The sequence below is a fragment of the Psittacula echo genome, assembly GCF_963264785.1.
Source record: "Psittacula echo genome assembly, chromosome: 24".
Lineage (NCBI taxonomy): Eukaryota > Metazoa > Chordata > Aves > Psittaciformes > Psittacidae > Psittacula > Psittacula echo.
This window is the reverse complement of record NC_137759.1, coordinates 5,889,230-5,910,149: the sequence shown is the minus strand read 5'-3', so window position 1 is coordinate 5,910,149 and position 20,920 is coordinate 5,889,230. Positions and strand designations below refer to the sequence as shown.

General features: G+C 53.0%; 1 protein-coding gene across 2 annotated transcripts in view; it reads right to left on the bottom strand.

The window, feature by feature from the left end:
• STK11 (serine/threonine kinase 11) overlaps positions 1-18,528 on the bottom strand; it is a 34,837-nt gene extending 16,309 nt beyond the window's left edge. The window contains exons 1-6 of one of the 2 annotated variants that reach the window (XM_080634066.1): positions 16,886-18,528; positions 8,160-8,243; positions 5,396-5,485; positions 5,169-5,301; positions 4,542-4,678; positions 4,191-4,318 (exon numbers count right to left, since the gene is read on the bottom strand). In XM_080634066.1, the coding sequence (XP_080490192.1) occupies positions 4,191-4,318; positions 4,542-4,678; positions 5,169-5,301; positions 5,396-5,485; positions 8,160-8,243; positions 16,886-17,175 (862 nt within the window). In that variant the 5' untranslated portion in view covers positions 17,176-18,528. The remainder of the gene's footprint in view (positions 1-4,190; positions 4,319-4,541; positions 4,679-5,168; positions 5,302-5,395; positions 5,486-8,159; positions 8,244-16,885) is intronic. The other variant, XM_080634065.1, reaches the window with a different exon arrangement.
• Between the last annotated feature and the right edge of the window lie 2,392 nt (positions 18,529-20,920).

Below are 20,920 nucleotides of genomic sequence, written 5' to 3'. Positions count from 1 at the left end.
AACTGGCTCAGTTACATCATTCATGGCATCAGAAACAGGTAAGTCAGGAGACTCCCCCATTTATTGACTTAAAGATCACATCTCAAGGTGCTTTAGGAATCCAGCTTGTTATGATGAGGAGGCCCAGCAGCACCAGTTATAGACAGCTCTGGTGCAGAGAGCTATGTGTTCTCAAGCAGGAAGGTAACTGATGAAAAGGAGTATGTATTTAATGAAAAGGGACCGTATTTTGGGGAATGTTTGAAAGAAAATGGCAAGTCCAATCACTGATAATGTACATTCACGCATTCAGCTCTGACTCACTCGTGGCAGCGCTGTGGCTGGAGTCCTGTACTGCAAAGAGACTTCCTCAAGACAAAACATCATGTACTATTCACCAGTCATCTCAGAGTGTCTGCCCACAGGAACCACACGCTCTCTTCTCCCATTTAGGGGAAGGATTTCCATGCAGTTCATCTGTGAGCAGAGCTGAGACTCTCTGGAATGGGGCGACTCTTCAGGGGATGCCTAACTCACAACCTGGAAGGGTTCACTGTGCCCATACATGGGGCTCTGAGCCCATCACACACCAGCAGCCTCAAAAACCCTTTCAAACCCTGTCAGTGCAATCCAGAAGGTGGAGGCCACTAGCCTGTCCTGACTCCTTACAGGCTCCAGCCCACACACTTCAATTCTTTGGGACAAGGCAGCACTACAGCACGTGGCAGAATAGCCAGTGTTAGCAGACAGCAGGTACACGGCTTGGGAAGCAAGAAATCAGAGAGCAGGAGCTCATGAACCCAGCCTGGATTTCACTTCAGAGTCTCCAGTTCGGATCAACACTCAAACCAACCACGAGAAAAGCACTATAAGCCCAATCTGTGGCAGGAAACAGGGCTTTTTCCCTCTCCTTCATCCTCCACAAGCATAGCCAAGTGTTCTGACCAGAAACTCCCTCTGCAGGCAAACCTGGAGCTTTTGATCAAACACGTGGAGGAGTCACCGTGGGATGGGTTATAGACACCAGGGTGCTCTGGGGACAGCTTGCTCCTGCAGAATTAAAGCACCCGCTGTGCCCAGAGCACACCCTATAGTGACAGGTCGCTGCAGTCACACGCGAGTGAGAAACCAACCAACCTGTCCCGGGTGCCAAGGGCAGTAGCAGAGTCTGAAAATGAACCAGGTGTGAACACAGTGACTGCAGTCTCAGAGCTTCCTCATTCAGAAAGAGTGTATTAAAAGAGGAGGAAGAAGAGCGGAGCTCTGTCCCTTTGCTTGTCCAGAAGCAAACGGCGTACGAGTTGATAAGTCATGTGCTAACGCTGACAGAAGAACCTTAAGGCTATTTATAAATGCTTCCACTGACACATTGTTCACAAGGCAGAGCAGCACTGGCCCTTCTCTCCTCTGTCAGGGAAGAGCATAAATAAAGCTTCATCCCTGATTAGGGAGACAGAAAGAGGAGCAGCATCTCAACTAATCTGTTGACATACACTGGCCTGCAAGTCTCTTTGTAAGTCAAATACCCCAGAAGCTTAAAAGTCCTCTAAACACTGCTTCTTCTGGAAAGAGAAACAAAGAAATAAAAGCAAGCTCAAAGGGCAGAAAAAGCAAAAAGCCACTATAAAAGTAGTCCACAGGAGAACAGCAGAACCTTAAAAGGTGTATTCTAGTGTTCGCTTCATGGTACTGTGGTCAACACAGCACTTGTAGCCAGAGAGGAAATAAGCACTTTGCAGCATCCTGAATCCTTCCTCACAATCCCCCCAGAGCAAGCGCTTGCAGCACTGCAGAGTGCTTCAAGAGCCTTTTAAAAGCAACGCAAAAGCAAAACCAAGTCTCTAATGAGACAGAGCTGAGCTGTGCGGGCCTCTGCTGCTCACTGAAAGCAGCCGACAGCCATTGACAAGATCTGATCTGCAGGCTCTTGATTCAGCTTCAACCTGCAGAAGCAGCAGGCACCTACCAGGAAATGCAGATGTTGTGGACGCAAAGAGCAAACTAAATAAAGCCTTTGGGTTTTATCACCATAGCTACATACTATCAGCACCACAGGGCTCAGCCCTCCCCTGCCGCAGGCGCCCTGGTACCTGCTGGGTTGTGGGATGCTTGGTCACAGAGCAGAGGGAATGGGCAGCTCCATGTAGTCCATCCTCCACAGATTCACTGTGCACTCCAAACACTAGGAAACGCCAAGAGTAGCAAAGCAGAGCAGGGAACACCAGGTTTTGACAGCTTTTACTGTGTGACAGATGCCTACGACAAGAGGAGGGGTGGGAGCGTGTTCTCAGGTGGGATGGAGGGAGGACAGGAATGGGAATCCTGAGAGCTTCCCATCACCCTGGGCGAAAGGGTGCAGGTGACAGAGACACAGACATCTCCCCTACCTACCAAACACACTCAGCTTGCATCTGTGTGGTGTCTGAACACAGAGGTGATGATGACAAAGAGCAGCCAGGATGAAGGGAGCAACGCAGACAGGCATAAGAGCTGGACAAAGGGCATCAGGCATGAGGCTCCTCTATTTATAACAAGGGAGAAGGAAAAGTAGGAAATTCTGACTCCAGGTCTTCTACAGGGGATGGAAAGAGAACTAAAAAGGAGTTATTCTGCTAATGAAGCATGAGATTTCAAGCTATCAATATCCTCAGCACAAGAAAGAGAAACAACTGCCACGCTTCATTTCCCTGGGGGACAGCACTAAGTGCAGAAGAGAGGCTTATCACAAACCTCCCATGGTTTCTGCTGGGCGCTTCAGAAGCCTGTCCAGACAGACCACTGGACTTCCTCCATTTGGGCAAGCCCGTTAAAAAGGCCATGTTTTGAGTCAGTGTTCACAACTCAAGCACCACACATGGATGAGGACATCGCTCCCTGGGGTGCGCGGGTGCAACACGGAGCACACAGCAGTTGGGAGCGCTGGGCTGTGAGCAGTGGCCACATGAGGCTCAGCAGAACGGCCACGGTAGCAGCTGTGCTGAGCACAACTGGAAGCTCTGTCCGTGCGATGCCTTCTGAAAGCTCTTAGGGCTGGTTACAGCTTCTTGAAGCACACAGAAACAGCACTGTCCTCAGCCCAGGCTGGGGCCACAGCTCCCTGCAGCCATCGGGAGCAGTGTCCCCATGTGCTCTTTGTGGCATGAGGTGCAGCCGTAAGCTGCTTTGGAACCCTCAAAGGCCCCATGAGCACGCAGAGGGCAGCACACAACTGGTTGCAGACCTGAGGACAGAGCTGACAGGAGGAAGAGAAGCTGCTGTGGTCTGCTCACAGGCCTTCACCCACACCAATCTCCCAACCCCGCAGCAAAAGCACCAGGAAAATCAACCTGAACCAAGGCAGTGTCAGCCCGTATCTGAGGTCTGATCCCTCACAAAGAGCTCAAGACCTGTGCCCATGCTGAGGGCTGGGGAGTGCGACCACACAGGGCTGTCCTCTGCCGACGGGACTGCAGGAATGGTGGTTGGGGTCTCCCATGTGCTCAGTCACTTCCTACCTGCTGCCAAACAGGCACTGCTGAGCAGCTGCTATGCACAGTGTAGCCGCTGCCCTGACATTCACCTTCCCAGTGCTCAACACTAAACCCCAAACTACTGCAATAAATGACTGGAGCAAAAGAAAACCCAAACAAAAGCCACAACTTTCTCCTTTGACCCACAAAGTGCTGCTTCTGTTTCTACCACAGCCCTGTGGGCACCAGGCACTTTGCTCCAGTATCCTAACTGTAACTCTCAGCTTGGGGGGAAGGAGATGACAGCTGGCACTGAAGCAAGTAAATTCAGAGCGGAGCTGAGGAGGGACAGCAGAGCCTGAGCACTCAGCATTTCACAGTACAGAAAGCTTGGAAAAGGGATTTCATCGAGTTCTCACTTGCAAAACCTACATCAATGCTACAATGCCATTTTAAATTTAACCTCTTGTGGGTTTTGTCTTTAGATGCAACAGCTTCTCAGAGCACAAGAATCAGGATGCAAGAATCAACTGTACAAAGGGCAGCAACTGCAACTCATGCAGGGCTTAGTGTACCGCAGGAAAACGCTTGTGTTTAAGACGTTTCAAAGGCTTATAAGGTTCCCAAGCACAACCTCCCTCTCTTAACGGGATCCTGTATCTTCACAGGATACTTGGAATGAAGCTCTCCCCAGCACTATGCAAGCTGAGCATCTGTTGCATTTCTAAGTTTCACCCTTGCAGAGCCAGCTGGGAGACTCACCTCTCAATAAGTCTGAGAGTGGAGGACCACAATCCTCTGGAATTGTGTAGTCACCTTTCCCGATGTTTTCAAATAACTTATAGATATTATCCCCTTCAAAGGGGTACAGACCCGTTGTGATGTTGTATCTGTGAAGGCAAAAGGAGAGGCTGTATGAGAAAAAGCACAGAGCAGGGACTTCTACTTCAGGGAACATAACCCCATCCAAAGCAGGGACCACCACGCACCCCCCCCATCCCTGCTCCCTCCCCACCATATAGAAGAGCAGCGATGGCAGCAAACAGCACAAGACTGAGCTATGTGGGGCTTTGTCATTTTACTGCAATTGCTGGGTGCTGCACAGGCACTTACAGTGTGACCCCTGCGGACCAGATGTCTACTTTAAAGCCTGAAAAGGTGTCAAGGCCGTTGGCAATTTCTGGTGGCTGGAATGCTGGCGACCCTTGGCTCGTTCTGCACGTGTCATCCTCTGCAAACGGATGCAATGCCTGTGGCAGAAGAGACCCATTAGCTTCAAACCGCCAAGGCAAACAAACTGTAACCATGAGAGAAACAAAAGGGGAAACCTCTGATACTGAACTGTTGCTTACATGGGACGCTGTGCTGAGTCTATCATGAGAACATGCCACTGCAGCAACTACATGCCAACAGCGACAATCCTCACACCTCTCCTACCCAGCTAAAACAGCCTTTAAATAACATGAAGGATGAGGTTATGTAGCTCATCACCATCTCACCACGCTTGTGGGCTTTTCTGAGATTGATGTCCTCCTCCGTATGCTTCCCGGATGGAAGTTTTGTGCTGTTATCAACAAAAGTGGTTTGCCAATGGCAATAAATATTCAGAGTCACTCAAGAGCACTCCACAAGTTTAACAGAAGCCCAACTGCACAATAAATTACTTGGCACCACAAAGGTCACCTACATGCAGATTGTCATGCTTCCCACAGTCTTGACTTTGCTGCAGTTCTCACTCACCTCTGCTACGCCTAAATCGGATATTTTTAGTGTCCCATTGGTTGTTAGCAGGAGGTTTCCTGGTTTGATATCCTTGTGGACAATCCCTTGGCTGTGCAAGTATTCTAAGCCATCTATAAGCTGACAAAAGTACCTGCAGAAAGAGTTAGAGGAGAAAAAGTTCACAGACTTCCACAGACTGTGAACTACTGGTCACACATAAAACAAAGGAACCAATTTGTACCTACCCGTGAGCCTGAAAAACTGGAAACCTCTTTTCCGGGACACTGTCCAGCATTTCCTGCATCCCACACACACAGTACTCCATCACCATATACGTGAAGGCAGCGTTAAGGAAAGTTCAAGGTCAAACACTTCTCAGTGCAGGCGGAGCACTGAGGCATGGGCAGCCCCCGTGACGTGCACACAGGAGGCAAAGCCGGGCCCCTCAGTGAGACAGGCCAAGGGAAAGAACCCAGGGGAAGAACCTTCTGCTTATGGCCACTTATAACCCTGAGACCACTGAAAGAGGAGGTGAACCCCACAGAAGTGAGGCTGGGGATCTCACAAGCATGGCACAAACAGGGTAATACTCTGAAGGGGCTGCAAACAGAGTGAGGAACCCCTGGCAGAAGCACCCTGGGCTGCAGCCTATCCTCCAGTACCGCGGCTGTTCTGCATCTGACACAACAGCGAGGTCCCAGCACCTTCCCCAAAGCTTCTCTTATTCTGCATGTCCCGTCCCCACACAATACAGCTCGATGCACTGTTTAAGTGCTGCTCACCCTCAGTCCCACCATGGTATTTCAGCAGCAGGAGGTAGGAAGCTGTTTTGAAATTGTGTGGATAAAATGCAGCTACAGCAGAACTGGTGGCACTTTTCATGCTCCCTTGCAGCATATTCCAGTGTTCATCTCCTTGAGCTTTAATGCAATGAACTACACAGCTGCCTGAAGCAGTAATTGCCTCTTCTTCCTCTCCCTGGGCTTTTCAAGGCAGACACTGCACTGAGAGGGGCTTCTAAGAACAGACCCTGAGACATCTGGTGGCTTTGCCAAGGGAGTGCACCTTCCAGCTACAGAGCAGAGTGAAGCAGGGCTGCCAGGCAGCCGTACCCCACAGCACTGCTTGGTCACTCATGATTCCCGGCAGACGCTGCCTTAACCTAAGCCTAAAATAAGTTGCTTATGTCCCAGGATACCATCGTACCTCTTGAGGCAGGAGAGGCCAAAGAGACCCGGGCTGTAAGAGTGATCTGTGCTAAAGACTGTGTTGCCCCTTTTGCAGCCTGTTCCATCCAGGAGCTCAAAACACTGCTTTCATTGAGCACTGCTTCCTTGCAAGGCCAGTGCAGTGAGTAAGGGACTGACCCACGGAGCTGGCAGGCTGAGATTGAGTTACTGTTCAGGTGGATCCACCCCCAAACCTGTTCACTGTGTGGCTGCACAAGCATTTGTATCCTCAGAACGCTGAGCAGGCACCAGCACTGCCAGAGCACCTGGAGAAGGGTGAAGCAAGAGCATGATCATGGATGAACCCTGCTCCCAGGGAAACACCAGCTTTCTCCAGGTCCCTGCCCAGCATAAGCACCCAGAGAAACAGACTTTCGAGGAGTGTAGAAGCAGGTAAAAATAGTGCCATCACCCTGTCCTTGCAAGAGGACAGTACTGAAAAGCAGGTTGTGGCTCTTCAAACACTGCTGTTCACAGAGTAAAGCAGGGAACATCCCCCCTGGCTTTGAGAGGTCCCATTTCTGAAGGAACGTTTTGGGTTGTCATCGCCTGTTACCAACACACGAGGTCTCTCTCGGGCTCTTTTTTCCCCCGTGCTTCTCCTTTTAGCAGCTCAGCTTCTTATTAAATAAATGGTGTCTTGTGATAGACAGTAATTGAATTGAAGTCCCTTCGGGTCTGTTAAGGCTACAAAACAGGCAAAAATTGTCATGCTTTTTCTATAGTCATGATTTGGTGGCAGAGTATTTTGTCTAATTAAAGCACACAATTAAATGACCCATTTTCTGAAGTATTTAGAAAACACGGTCAAAAAGATAAGCAAAGATTTAGAACCCGAGCTCCAACAGATCAGCAAAATAAACTCCCAAACTGGTTAAGTCCAAGTGCACTCCGAGCACGGCAGAGATTAAAACCCCAGCTGCTCACTTGCAAGCTAAGGTGTGCAGTTACACCAGTCAGTGTCTACATGTACCTGGGGAACAGGGCACTGGAATAACACAGTGAAGTCCGACAGATGCACTGAGATCACAAGCCACAGCTTGGACTCCAGACCAGAGCAGTTTGGTCTCAAAAAGCCAGGTTGTAGGTTTTGCAGAGGATGTGCTTTCAACTCTCACCACTGTTACAAGCTTTAGGGCACTTAAAGCACTGTCACAAGGGACAACAAACCAGAGGCGGCTTGGGAAATCATTTGAACGATAGCAGCAGAACACACAACCTGCCCAGGCAATGGCAGCGGTGCCAAAGACCTGCCAAGGGAGAGCTGCAGGCGCCTGGTGCCAGCCAGGGCCAGGGCTGGTTCTTCTTGTGATGGAAAGAGACAAAAAATACCTAAACCACTGCCAAGGACTTAAAGGGAAAAGCATTACAGGAATTGATTTCACATAGCATAGACAATAAAATGTCCATCTTCAGAGGAAAAGAGGCACTGAGACATCCCACAGCTACAACCAGAGGCTGGAAATGACAGACCTACAGCTCTTCTTTCACCTCTGAGCTGCTGGAGGTCACATAATAAAACAGTGTTTGAGGGTCGCCAGCCCTGCAGCTGGGAATCGGGCACAACATTTCAGCCCCTAACTGGGAAGCTGGGAAACTCAAGAAAAGGTACTTGTGTGGAAAGCATTCCAGACACGCAGCATGTTGAAAGCTGTGCAAGCAAGTTTAAGCTTAAGAAACTCTCAAAGGGGGCTCAACCAAAGCAGAACTACCATGATTCAGCACTACAGCAGGGAACAGTGGGGATTCAAACCTTACAATTGGGTAAGAAAAAGGATATATTTTCTGTTTCTCTTCATTGTACAATACATCGACCAACTGGATCACATTTTTGTGCCGCAATCGTCGCAGGAGCTGAATTTCCCTGCAGGAAGAGGAAAGGAAAAAAGTTGTGTTTAAAAAAGCCCATTTCCTTACTACAAATTAAATCAATGTTTTTTAAGTCGCGTGGATTTTGAAGACATTTCAAACTGTATTAGGCTCAGCTGCTTCACTGGAGACTACCCAGGCACGTTGATAGAAGGTCTTGTGTGTTCTTGAATTCACTGGGCCAAGGTTAGATCATGAGGAAACCTGGTCACTGAGCAGAGGTATACACACAAGTGCCCTTTCAGCAAGCCAGCTCAGGGCAGGAGCTTTAGTCCACTGCTCACTGACAGCAGAACTAGTCTCAAGGAGTGACCTACCTGTGTGCTGCCCAGGAGATGGGTGGTAAGATCGCCCTGTGCCAGGGCTCTGGTGCCATTCAGCACCACCGCACCAGAGCCCTGGCACTGGGCTCACAAGGTGCTGGTGCAGTGAGCCAAGCCACCACCTCTCACCTGCACAGCTCCACTCACACCATTCCCTATGGCCCCAGGGAAGCTTGTCACCATTCCCAGTTAAAGCCAGTGCTGACTAAAGGAAAGCTGGAGCTGGACAGGCTGCCCTGTCAACCATCCAAGCAAGCCAAAGCCCACCCCGATTTGCTCCATGTGTCAAGGATGTGGCTTTAGCAGCTTCCCCCCAGTTATGGGTTTTCACACAGCGGTGCTGCGAGCTCAGCACCAGTGTCTCCAGCTACACCCCTGCCGATGCACTGCACTTGTGTTTACCACAGTATCTAGGACAGTCACTGCCAAGACAAACCTTTCATGTTTGCGCTTCGTGCTCCTTCATATGCAAGTGTCATCTGCAGTTACAAGAGCAGGAATAGATTTGCTCAGGCTTCCAAGCTCCAGGCTCCAGGGAATGTTTTTAATCAGCATCGTGACCAGGAACAGCCCCCACAGATGTCGGTGTGAGGCAGCACCGAGACAGCATCGTGCCATTAGGTGTGCTCCCAGTGCTCGGCGCCAAGCGTGGCAGAGCAGTTAGCACACGACTGCAGCCCAAATGCTGTTACCTAAGCTGGGAAGCAACTTGGAGAGCACTTACTTGCCCCAGAAAAAAGGAAATCAAAGGTTTCTATGCCCAACAAGCAATTCCTCCTGATAGGAAGCACCTTCCTTCTGAGCATCATCAAATACAACACACAAGCAGCTGGTCAGTGGTGGGGCCGCAGGCCAAAGACCCCCTAGCTGGCCAGTCCATTTGTAGGATCAGTTTAAGTGTCTTTACAGATGAATTAGTACAGAAATCATCCTGAAGATACATCGCATCCCTCAGAGGCAGCAGCAAACAGAGGCAGTTTCACAGAGCCCTTTCTTAAAGCTGTAATTTCCAGCAGAAGTCAGAAGTGAAGCAACCAGTGTAAGAACTACGACATCAGTCCCAAGAATGGGTGGAAAACAGGAGTTCCAGTTAATCACCCCATTTCTTCCAACCTTGACTCCTAATTTGACTTGACTGAACAGTTCAGAGATCTGAAATGAATCCTCTGTTGTGGGGAAAAAAGAAAGTAAAACTGAGTGAGGAGGCACCTTCCCTCGGCTGTGAAAATGGACCCTTGTCTGTCATCTCCTATCAACTGCTTTCATCTTCCTCTCTTGGGATTCTGTACTGTGCCCCAAACCACATTTTAGTATCTTTTGCATTAACCTCAGTCTGCAAAGCCCCAGCTGTGAAGAGGAGAAACAGGAGGATCAGGACAGTCAGGTCAGGGTGGTTCTGTCAGCATGTGAAGTGCAGATACTGCTCCTCACTTGTGCTAAACCACACGCAAGCTCTTCTCTCCAGCTCCATTTGCTAAGCTGCTTTAAGGAGCATGGTGACATTCCAGCAGTTAGGACCCTTGAAAGCAGCCTGACAAGGAATTCTGAGCCAGCTTTGGAAGCAGGAGCCTCTGCCCAAACACATGACATGCCAAGCTCAAAGCCACCCATCCCATGCCTGCACCGTGATGGATCACAGCCCGTTAACCACCAGTGACTGCTCCTCCCAAAGACTCCTATGGTGCAGGAACACAAACAGGTTCTTTGAAAGGTCTTTTAAGGATCCCTGAGCAGCAGTATTAATTATTCACCACCAAAGTTTAAGCCAGGCACTTTTTCTTTCTCATCTATGGCTTTAAACCCAGCCCTTATGGGAGCTAAGCAGAAACCTGGGGTAACAAGGCAAAGCGTTGGGTTTAAATGGCACAGTGATGCAGCTGCTCTAATTATAGGAATGACCAAAGGCTGAAGTGGATTAAATTAGCCTAGAAACTGCAGCCAGCATCAGGGAAGGCCTAAGAAGTGTCTCTGTAATGAAGGGAGACGGGCCCAGGGTTCAGGCCAAGAGAGGGGCCGAGCACATGCACGGATTTAAATAGGACTCTTCTGCTGCAAAGCCAAAGAGAGCTTCCAATATTAGGAACACATTGGAAATCCTGATCCCAACAGCACATTCCCTGTCATATCGCTTGAAAGCACCAATGCTAATTCCTTCACCTCTTAACGGGCTGGTCACTGCTCCACGCTGTGCAATGAGCCTCCTCAGTGGGATGCTGTGAACCACCCCAGTGGCCACACACCCATCACGAGGCAGAGGCCAAGCAGCCCCGCTTCCCAGAGGGAAGATTCCTGCTATTTTTAGCTCCTCCGGCATCCTCGCAGGAGCAGACCCAGCCAAGCAGTCACCTCCGACTCCATTTCAGTCCCCCAGCTCTGCCGAGCCAGTGCCCTCGGTGCTCACCTCCCCGGGAGGTGCCCAAAGCTACTTTTTATCCCCCAAATTAACACCAAACACCACCGGTCCCCCCCTTTCATCACAGTTTGCCTGCACCTCTGACAGCACTAAGGAAGAGGTTTGGGTGCCTCTCCTCCCGACCAAGGCCAGGTACCTTCCTGCCTTTCTAAATCCAGCCTGGTGTAGATTTCCAGGATACCTTTCGAGCTGCTCCTTGCCACCTCCAAAACCTGATGTGAAACGTAAATCACAGCAGCTGCTTTTGAGTTGCTTCTTTACCTCTCAGAGGGAAAGGGAGAACCCCTGTGAGGGGCCAGGCTTTGCTTCCTACAACACGGTGATCGCTTCCATACGCACCCTACTGAACACTGCTATTACATAGCCAGAAGAGTCTCCATTATGGAATTCTGTTCCTGGTTTTCCAGACCAGAAAGCCCTCAAGGGTGTGACAAGCCAACCTGGTAAAGTGTGGGGCCTGCTCCAAAAGAAAACCATCTTGGAAGAGGAAGAGCAGAGAAAAAGATCTTCCAACTTGTGGGTTCCTACGTGGTTCTGCCAGAGCCACAGAATCCAAGTTATCCCTGTCCAGGTACCTCACCTGGGCAGGTAACAGGGAACAGTGGTGCTCAGAGCTGTGTATAGCAAAGCTGCCTACTTGTACCATGTGCTACATGATTTTGGAAGGTGCCAAAGATGGCCTGGAAGAAGACATCCCTTCCTGGACCATTCTAGTAAGATCTTCACCACAGGACGCAGCATTCTTCCTGCAGTTGTTTCAAGCCTTGCCTTCATCAAAGCTGTTCTTGTTGAGGCAAAAAGGAGGAACAGAGCCAGATCATTCCCTTCCTTTGGGTCACAATGTTCCTCCACAGCTTTAAGCTTCTAGGATTCTATCAGAGACAAGCAATTACGAATCTTTCCCATGCTACCTCCCAGGACCGATGGATGCTGGAGGCGAGGGCTTGCAGCAGGGCTGTGCTGACAGCCTTGGGCCTTGGAGCAGCCACCCTCACCCCTCCTTCCCTTCCTGCTCGTGCCTAGGGCCCAGCTCAGGCTGTCCACATGCAGCATGTGGCACTGAGGAGCCTGGCACAGGAACTGGACACGTCCCCTGTGCCAAGAGCCAGGGACACACACAGAGAACAGGCTCCATATGCCAGTGCTGGCATGTTCCAGAAAGCCACTAGCACCATCCTTCATCCTTGCTAATTGCTACAGAGGGCTCAAGAATCCTTCCTTTGGTCCTTACGCAACTGAACAGCGACGTTAGGTGCTTGCTTAGATTGATTTTGTAATCCTGGAGAGCCAAAGCAAGTTTAAATCGTGCATTAGTATCCCCAATACTCCACAGAGCAGATTAACCACGAGTCAAGCTGGCTTTTTCCTGTTGATTTCACCTAAAACCCAGCAACTCCACTCGCAAAGACACAACCTGTCATTGTCTCCACATGAGAAGCTGCACCCTTTGCTCTCGCAAGGGGGAGGGATGTTTCAGACAGGACAGAGCAGAGCACTGCACTGTTTCCTTCTGCAAACTAAGCCTGACACAGCTGAGTGAGCATCTGACATGGGGAGGGGCTGACATCATTACATGTGGGTGAATCCAGAGTGGATCCACATCTTCCACATTTCAATATCCCAACAGTTCAGGGTTTAGAGGCTGGAAAGGGGTGGGAGGCTGAAAAGTGGGGATGCTCAGGGGCTGGAGCCCTTCCATACAAAGACAGGCTGAGAACATTGAGGCTGCTCAGCCTGGAGAAGAGAAGCTGCGTGGAGACCTTAGAGCAGCCTCCAGTGTCTGAAGGGGGCTACAAGGATGCTGGAGAGGGGCTCTTCATCAGGGACTGGAGTGATAGGACAAGGGGTGATGGATTCAAACTGAAATAGGGGAAGTTCAGGTTGGAGATGAGGCAGAAGCTCTTCCCTGTGAGGGTGCTGAGGCGCTGGCCCAGGGTGCCCAGAGAAGCTGTGGCTGCCCCATCCCTGGCAGTGTTCAAGGCCAGGTTGGACACAGGGGCTTGGAGCAAGCTGCTCCAGTGGAAGCGGTCCCTGCCCGCGGCACGGGTTGGAGCTGGATGAGCTTTAACGTCCCTTCCAACCCAAACCAGGCTGGGATTCTCCGTCTGACAGGACAAGCCCAGCCACCACAGCACAGCTCTGGCTGCTCTGGTTTTACCGTTCCACCACGGAGCCCCAGCAAACATCAGCTTCAGAACGAAAGCACCAGAGGCACCGGCTCCTCTCGGCAGGGGCTTCGTTAGGAGGGCCAGGAAACGAGCTGAGTCAGTTGAGCCCATCTCCGTGTACAGCACACGCCTTTGCAGCCAACAAGCAGCCCTTCCTCCAGCAGAAGTGCCCCTGCTGTGAGGTGCAGGGCTCTTGAGCTGCAGACCCAAAGCATGGGGCCTACCTCCTGCTTGAAACCTCCAAGGGACTCTAATGAGCATCTCTTCAAATCTCAGCACTCACTGAGCATGGTAAGTACAGCACAAGGCACTTGGGATATGCACAGGAAGTCCCAAACCCTTAATTAAAATGTGAGGCTATTAGCACACAGTTTTATTAAACTGCTGCTGCTTGAGACAGAGTCTTCCCTATTTTCTTTCATCTCTCTGGCAATGCTACTAAACTCGTTTCTGGTGTTAACTGGAGGCAGGAACTCGCCATAGTCCTGTCTGGGTGACTAAGCCACCCCAGCCCTTCTCTGTAGTAACCAGAGCAAGCCCCACACTTCTGTAGGAAGATGTTGCATTTGTGAGTTTAAACCCTCAACATCCAAGCCAGGACTCACAGACCCTGCCAGGGCTCATTTTTCAGGGGCAGAACCTGAGTATTTCAGGATAGAGAAGAATCATTTAACTTTCCATAGGTCTCAAACATATTTCAGTTGCAATTTCGAGGTCCCCAGGGCTCTGTTACTGCACCAGGGACAAGCTGGGGCTGGAGCAGTGGTGAGGAGGAACAGTTGGAGCTTTCCAAGTCCAGCCCCACATCCCCAGTGCACAGCACAGACCTCACAATTCTCCACAGCTCATCATTAGTGTGCTCATTACTGCCCATGTATCACTTGCTCACGTAATTACTTAGCCAAGGGCCAGCAGTCTAGGAACTGTTTTCTAGGCAGTTTCTTTGATGACACACTATCAACGCAAGTTTCACCTTCACCACCGCAGCAGCGACGCTGAGGTGTCCTCTGCTAATGGCAGAGGCACGAGCCCATTATAGGAACTCGATCACGTCTCTGCCAAATCAATCAAGTCACAGGCGCAGCTTTATCCTGCATAGAATCACTGAATCAACCAGGTTGGAAAAGACCTTTAAGATCAAGTCCAAGCCTTACCCCAGCACTGCCAAGGCCACCACTAACCCATGGCACTGAGGGTGAACACTTGCAGGGACGGTGCCTGCAGCCCTGCCCTGGGCAGCCTGTTCCAATGCCTGAGCAGCCTCTGGGGCAGGAATTGTTCCTCAGCTCCATCTAAACCTGCCCTGGTGCAGCTTGAGGCCGTTTCCTCTAGTCCCATCCCTTGTTCCCTGGGAGCAGAGCCCAGCCCCTCCTGGCTCCATCCTCCTGTCAGGCACTTGTAGGGGGCGATCAGGTCCCCCCTGAGCCTTCTCTTCTCCAGACTGACCCCCCCCAGTCCCTTACTTGAGCTGGAGCAGGCACTGGCTATGCAGTTGTACCACAGGGTGCTTTGAGACTGAAATAGTGAACGGCCTCTTCCAAGAGAAGCACTTTTACACCCAGCCTGAGCCCCGGCTGCTCAGTGCCAGGGCACCCTTTGCAGCACTATGTGAAGACATTAACCCCTGAGAGCACACTCATAGTCTGCAGACATCCTTGTACAGAGCAGGACACAAGCAGGACTGGAAGCAGGGCTCACTGTAACACTGGAGTCATGGTTTTACTTACTACTGCATTTCTTGGTGGCTTTCAAGAAACTGGAACCTAACTGTGCGATTCAGTCCAGTCTGATTCTCTCCTGTTCTATTCCACACCAGTAGCTTACTGGGTATAAACCACTCAGCAAAGCTGCTCAAACGGAGCCGTAGGAAGTCAAACTTTAACAGAGTCTGGCCAAGCAATGTGACATTAAAGAAATACCATCAGCAGAGCACCCTGCAGCAGTGGTTTGCTCCCCCATCCACACTGACCAGGCAAACCATAGGGGTTTGATGATGTATCACAGCACAAGAGGTTTACTCAGAGCAAAGACAGCTTCCACAGCCTGCTGCAGTAGTGCCAAAGGGCTTTGGTAAGGTCAGAGTGCCACAGGACGAGGGTATCACAAAATACAACGTTTTGCCTTAAAGTCACCCCTGAAGCAGCAGGTAAAGCAACTGAATAGGTGGGCAAAGAGAAAAGGCCACGGCGACGAAAATAGGAACTTGAACTAGAGTAAACCCTGGTTACAACATCTAAAACCTGCCTCAGCGCTTTGAAGCAGGTGCAGCTGAGCCAGAAAAACATCCACAGCAAATCAGAGCATGCTTGGCCAGGCTGCTTTAATAACTAACCTTAGGGAAGCTAAAGGAGACCCAGACCGGCTCTGTGCATGACTCAAACTGCTCGAGTTCACGTCGGGACTCGAGCCCATGACCAGGTTCTGGTCTCAGGAAAACCTCCGGGTGTCTGACAAGTTCTTCTTCACTGCAGGGAGAAGCATTTACATCTAAAAGTGTCACTAAGGAGGAAACAACCTCCTCCTTCTTCATTAGAGGCTCTTGATGGAAGTGAAGGAGGGAGCAAGGGTGGGAAGGGGCACTCATGCCTTTAACCAGAAAAACAAGAAACATTTTATTACACATTAACCAACAGTTTACTCCGACTCTGAACTGGAGCCAGCAAAGGAGAGAAAGGGAGGTCCCACAGGAGGCTTTGTGACTATTCCACAGGCAAGTCTGTCAGCAGAGGCTGGGAGGCAGACTCAGGCAGCTCACTGACACGAGCCCTGGTACAGGATGTGAACTATCTCACAGCTGAGCTCAGAAACACAAACCAACCTCAGCAACAGCAACAAGCCTCTGTCAGCTCAGAGCTCCACACTGAGCACCCACAGCTACAGCCCCAGCGCAAGAGGCTTCCAAACAGCTCATGTCCTCCCTCTCACTCCAGATAACCCCTCACAGCTCTGCTGTTTGGGCTGCACCAGCAGATAACCAGCCCTGGGCTGGGCTGTGCCACCATGGGGGCATGGTGGGAGCACAGCCCCACAAGCAGGGAACGTTTCCCACTGGCTGCTCCCTTCAATTAGGTCCTTGTGCCCTGCCTAACCAGCACGTAACTAACACTTGGGAAGCTCCCAAGCACAGCTCTTGAGTCACTGAACTACAGAAGGTTGACAACCCTTGGCCCCATTTTACACTTGAGGAAATCAAGTGAAGAGAGCCTTGAATTGCTTCCTGAAGTCATCAGTCAGAAATGAAACCAGGAAAGGAACAACAAACCCAAGCCCTCCCATGCCCACTGGGTGCACAGGACGTTGGATCACCTATGCTGGGAGCTGGAATTGCCACTCAGTTGCCATCAGGAGCCACGCAGCCCTAGAGCACAGCTAGCACAGATCACAAGGACACAAGGTGAGCTCCTGCACCTCTTGCCTCTCCCAGCTGAGCACCAGTTTACCTCCCCAAGGTGACATCTTAAAGAGGGATTGCTTTAAGAAATCCTAGTTTATTCTTTAAAAGGAGCTGTCTGTTCCCACAGAGAACCCTTGGGAGCTAGCTCCCTCCCCTGCTCCCAACCTCAACAAGCTCTGGCCACAGTTCAGCGGCAGAGATTCCTGAATACCTTTGGCTTAGGAAGCACTTCCAGAGCACAGAGCCATGTTGTCAGATAACATGATCCAGAACTTCAGCTGGAAAATAATGACCAACTTTAACCCCCTCCCTTCCCAGCTCCCGGAAGCATTTACTCACTTTTTCACATTTGCCTCCCCGTTGGGAATTCTGCGTAGCTTCTTCTTCTTCAGGATCTTCACAGCTCTCCTACAGAGGGTTTCAGAGTCCAACATCTCCTTGACTTTGCCATAAGACCCTTCTCCAAGCAAGTCTCCCATCAGGTACTTGCCGATGAGCTTGGCTCTCTTCCGCCGGGGCTGGTAGATGACCTCGGTCGAGTCGATGCGATGGATGAAAGTGTCCATTCCCACAGACATCAGCTCGCCCTCTGCAAACATGCCCAGCTGCTGTGGCTCCTGCATATCCATCCTGGATTAAGTTCCTTAACCTGTTCTCCTTACGCTCTCAGGGGTTTAATCCTGTTTGTGAGTTTCCAACACTCCCTTTGACTCCTTCTTGAAAAGAAATCTCCCGAAGATTGTACAAACATGAATAAAAAAAAAGAAAACAAAACCAAACCAAAGCTACGAGCTACTTCCAGCTCAATTGGACGCGAAAAGATCCAGGCCTGGCTCCAGCAACACAACGTCTTTGAGAAAGAACATATATCTCTGCCCAGAGCCGCTCAGCTTGGGACTTGCTTTGCTTCTGACCTGGTCCCGCTGCTACGGTGCTTTCAAGTCAACTCGGCCTTTCCCCGTGGCCCAGTTTGATTCTTAAGTGCTAGGTCATCCTCTGTGACTTTAGGCCACCACTTAAAACCAGGCAACGAGCGAGTCCCTTTCGTGACTTTCCATCCCTAGAAGCTCATAGTGGCCAGCTCCGAGCAGGGGGTGGGAAGCAGTTGTGGCCCTGGGCGCAGACGGGGCGCTGGGGGGGGGGGGGGTTCAGCCGTTTGGAAGCTGGAACCAAGTTTCTTTGAAGGAGTTTTCAGACACGGGAATTCTCACGTCCTCGCCTTTCACGCCTACAAAAGTTTGAGGCCTTCGGTGCCTGTCAAGATCTCCCAGGGGCATCCTTCAACCGCGCGGGTTCCACCTCGCACATGATGCGGCACCACCACGGGTCCAGGGGGCGGCCGGTGTCACACAACACAAACCCCACCACGGCTTCCGGCACCCACCCTGCCTGGGAGCAGTCAGGAGGGGACTGACTCTGCCCCGCGCCCCGGACACCCCATTCCCGTGCCCACAGGGGAAGGTCAGTGAGGGGATACCCGTGTTCCTCCCCCCCACCGGGGTCAGTGGGGCTGGGGAGGAAGCAGCGGCACCGCCGCCACACCCGGGGCAGCCAGGGAGGGAGGGAGCGACGAGGGCACACAACACTTTAACGATGGCCGGACCCCCAGGGGCGCGGTGACCGCCGGTTCCCCCCCGAGCCGCGGCCGAGCCCCTCGCTCCTACAGCGGGGCCGGGGGGAGCCCGCCCGGGCCGGGCCCTTCTTCCCGTACGGGCCGCGGCCGGGCCCAACCGGCTACTCCCTCAGCCCCGGGCTCCGCGCCCCGCTGTCACCTCAGGGGAGGGAGCCGGGCAGCCGCGTCCTCCCCTGCCCGCCGCCGGCTCCGGGAACCAGGCCGGGGCCCTGCGCCGCGCTCCCCCCGCCGTTCTCCCCCGCCGCTCTGCTCCGCCGCCCCGCAACCGGCAGCCGCTGCTCGCGCTGTGCCCGCGCTGCGTCCCCGCGGCCCGGCCCGTCCCGCTGCAGCCCCGCTCGCACCGGCCCTACCCCCGCCGCCGCGCGCGCGCCGCCGCCGCCGCCATCTTGTTTACCTCCCGCCCCCGCCCGGCCCCGCCGCGCTCCCGCCGCTGCTTCCCCCCCCAACCTCAACTGGCGGGCTTCACACCGCCCCCTGGCGACCGACGTGCGTTCCCATTGGCCACGGCGCCGGCCCCGCCCCCGCGCGCCCGCCCGCTGGTTGGCTGCGACAGCGGGACGAAGAGGCGGGGCCAGCGTGACGTCTTTTCGCTTCCGGTTGGTTCCAAGCCGCCCGCCCACCGAGGAGAGCTGTGATAGGCTGCGGGAGCTGCCCGTCACCGGGGGGCGGGGCTAAGGCGGCGCGGGCAAAGGGCGAAGCAGAAGCCGGTGCTATGGTGACGGGTTGGGGCCTGTCCCGCCGCTCCGGCGTGAGGAGCGGGTCCAGCGCTGCCCCTTCCCCGCCCGCCACTCCGGACTCTTTAGGCCGCACTTCCCCACTGCTCCGGGACAATAATAAACAATGGACGGGAAATGGGGACGCGGAGAGCCGGGACCTGCCCCTCCGCAGGGCAGCCAGAGGCTCCGCACCAGCCCCAGCAGCGAGGGAGCGAGCGCCTGCCCCGGCTCGCCTGTGCATTAAAGGCTCTGGTGTTTGTTTGACACCGTTTCCAGCTGATGCCGTTCGCTTTGGGTTGGTGCGTGCACAGAGAGAAGAAAACACCCCTGAGAGGTCCCCGTCTCTGCTGTGATTGGCTTTATTCTGCGTTTTGCACCGGGTTAAGCCTTTCTCCTGGGAGAGAGTTTTATACACGGACAAATCCACGAGTTCTCCTTGGTCAGGAGAGCGACAGGCACTGACAGGATCACAAAGCAGAGGCAGGAGAGCCCTGAGCCCGTTTCCAGGGGCTCAGCAGTGTCACAAGTTCCTCCATGTCCCCAAGACCCCAGCGAGCAGGGACAGGGCTGGGATGAGGCCCAGAGCACCGGCAGGAGGCAGAGGAGCCCCTATGGCGGTGCGCAGGAGCAGAGAGTCCCTGGCTCCTGCCAGCCCTGCCTTCCCCTTCCTGCTCCCTCGCAGGCTTCTCTCGTGATAGCGCCCGGCCACATGTGATTTACCTCAGTGTTGGCACCGAGCACAGAGTGCTGGAAAGCCAGCACCCAAATTCTGGTAAGTGCCGTGCTTCCACTTCCCGAGAGGGATGGGTTCCCAGCAGCGGGAGGGCAGGATCGATTGGAAGCCATCCACAGCAGAGAACAGCACAGCTCCCTTCGCTGCTGCTCCGTATCTGCGCTGCATCAGCTGCTCCCTGCACCCCCGGCACACATGGGGTGCCCCCAGGCCCTCTCTACTTCCCCAGCATGGGGTTTGTGGCCGCAGCAGCAGCTTCACCTCCAGCGGGGGGGGGTCAACCTACTCATGAGCCGAGGAAATCAGGCTGAGACCCACAAAGCTCAGTGCACAGCACAGGGCCACCCTCCAGCAGGCAGAGCAGACCCCAGAGCCCTCGGCCGCAGTGGGCAAGGAAGGGACTCCGCTACCCCAGGATGGCTCCAGCCCTGCCACCAGCACAGCAGGCTCTCTGGGGGCTGCTGCTCTGTCTCTGAGCCGCCTCTCCCCGGGGCTGGCAGGGGGCAGGGAGAGCTTCCCGGACCCGTGGGAAGTCAGGGGATTTCCAGGCTGTGGGAACAAACAGGAACCAGTGGCAGGCAACAGCAGCCAAGTCACCCCAACAAGGGCAGAGCAGTTCCACAGCATGCATGAGGGCAAAGCCAGCAGCATCAGAGCCATGAAACCCCCATCTCTGACCCCATTTTCCTGGGGCTAGCTGTCTCCCCAGGACAGCAGCATCAGGGCTCTGAGCGCTTGGGAAATGCCTATCTCCTCTTGCACAATAGGAAGAATTGCACTGGTGTTCCCTCTAAGATGCTGCCTTCTCCTTGTGCTCTCTCCTTGCTCAAGGAGAGCACCCAATTCCCTATCAGTACCCACCCCACTGCCTGCTCTTCCCTGAGCCTCCTCTCTGCACTCACTCACCCACCACCAGCACAGCCTATGGGTGCTCCTGAGGAAGCCCCCATAGCTCCTCCCCTCCCTTATTAAGAGGTGGCAATTAGAGCAGAGGCTTTATCTGCACCCCTGCCCTCGGTGATGCTGGGGTAGGAGTAGAGTTGTATGGTGGTTGGGTACAGGTCAGACATGGATGTTTCTTCTCTGTTGTGTGATGCAGCAGTGTCTGGTAGCTGGAATACAGGTCCCATATGGCTCAGGGTTCTTGTGTGCCTAAAGTGTGGCAGCACCTCGCAGGCTGTGCCCCCCATGGTGAGGATGCACCAGGGCAGTCCCTGCACTGTGGAGGCTGCTTGGTGGTGGCCCCCGGGGACCATGGGCTGGGGCAGTGCCTTTGTCTCTAAGCCAGGATT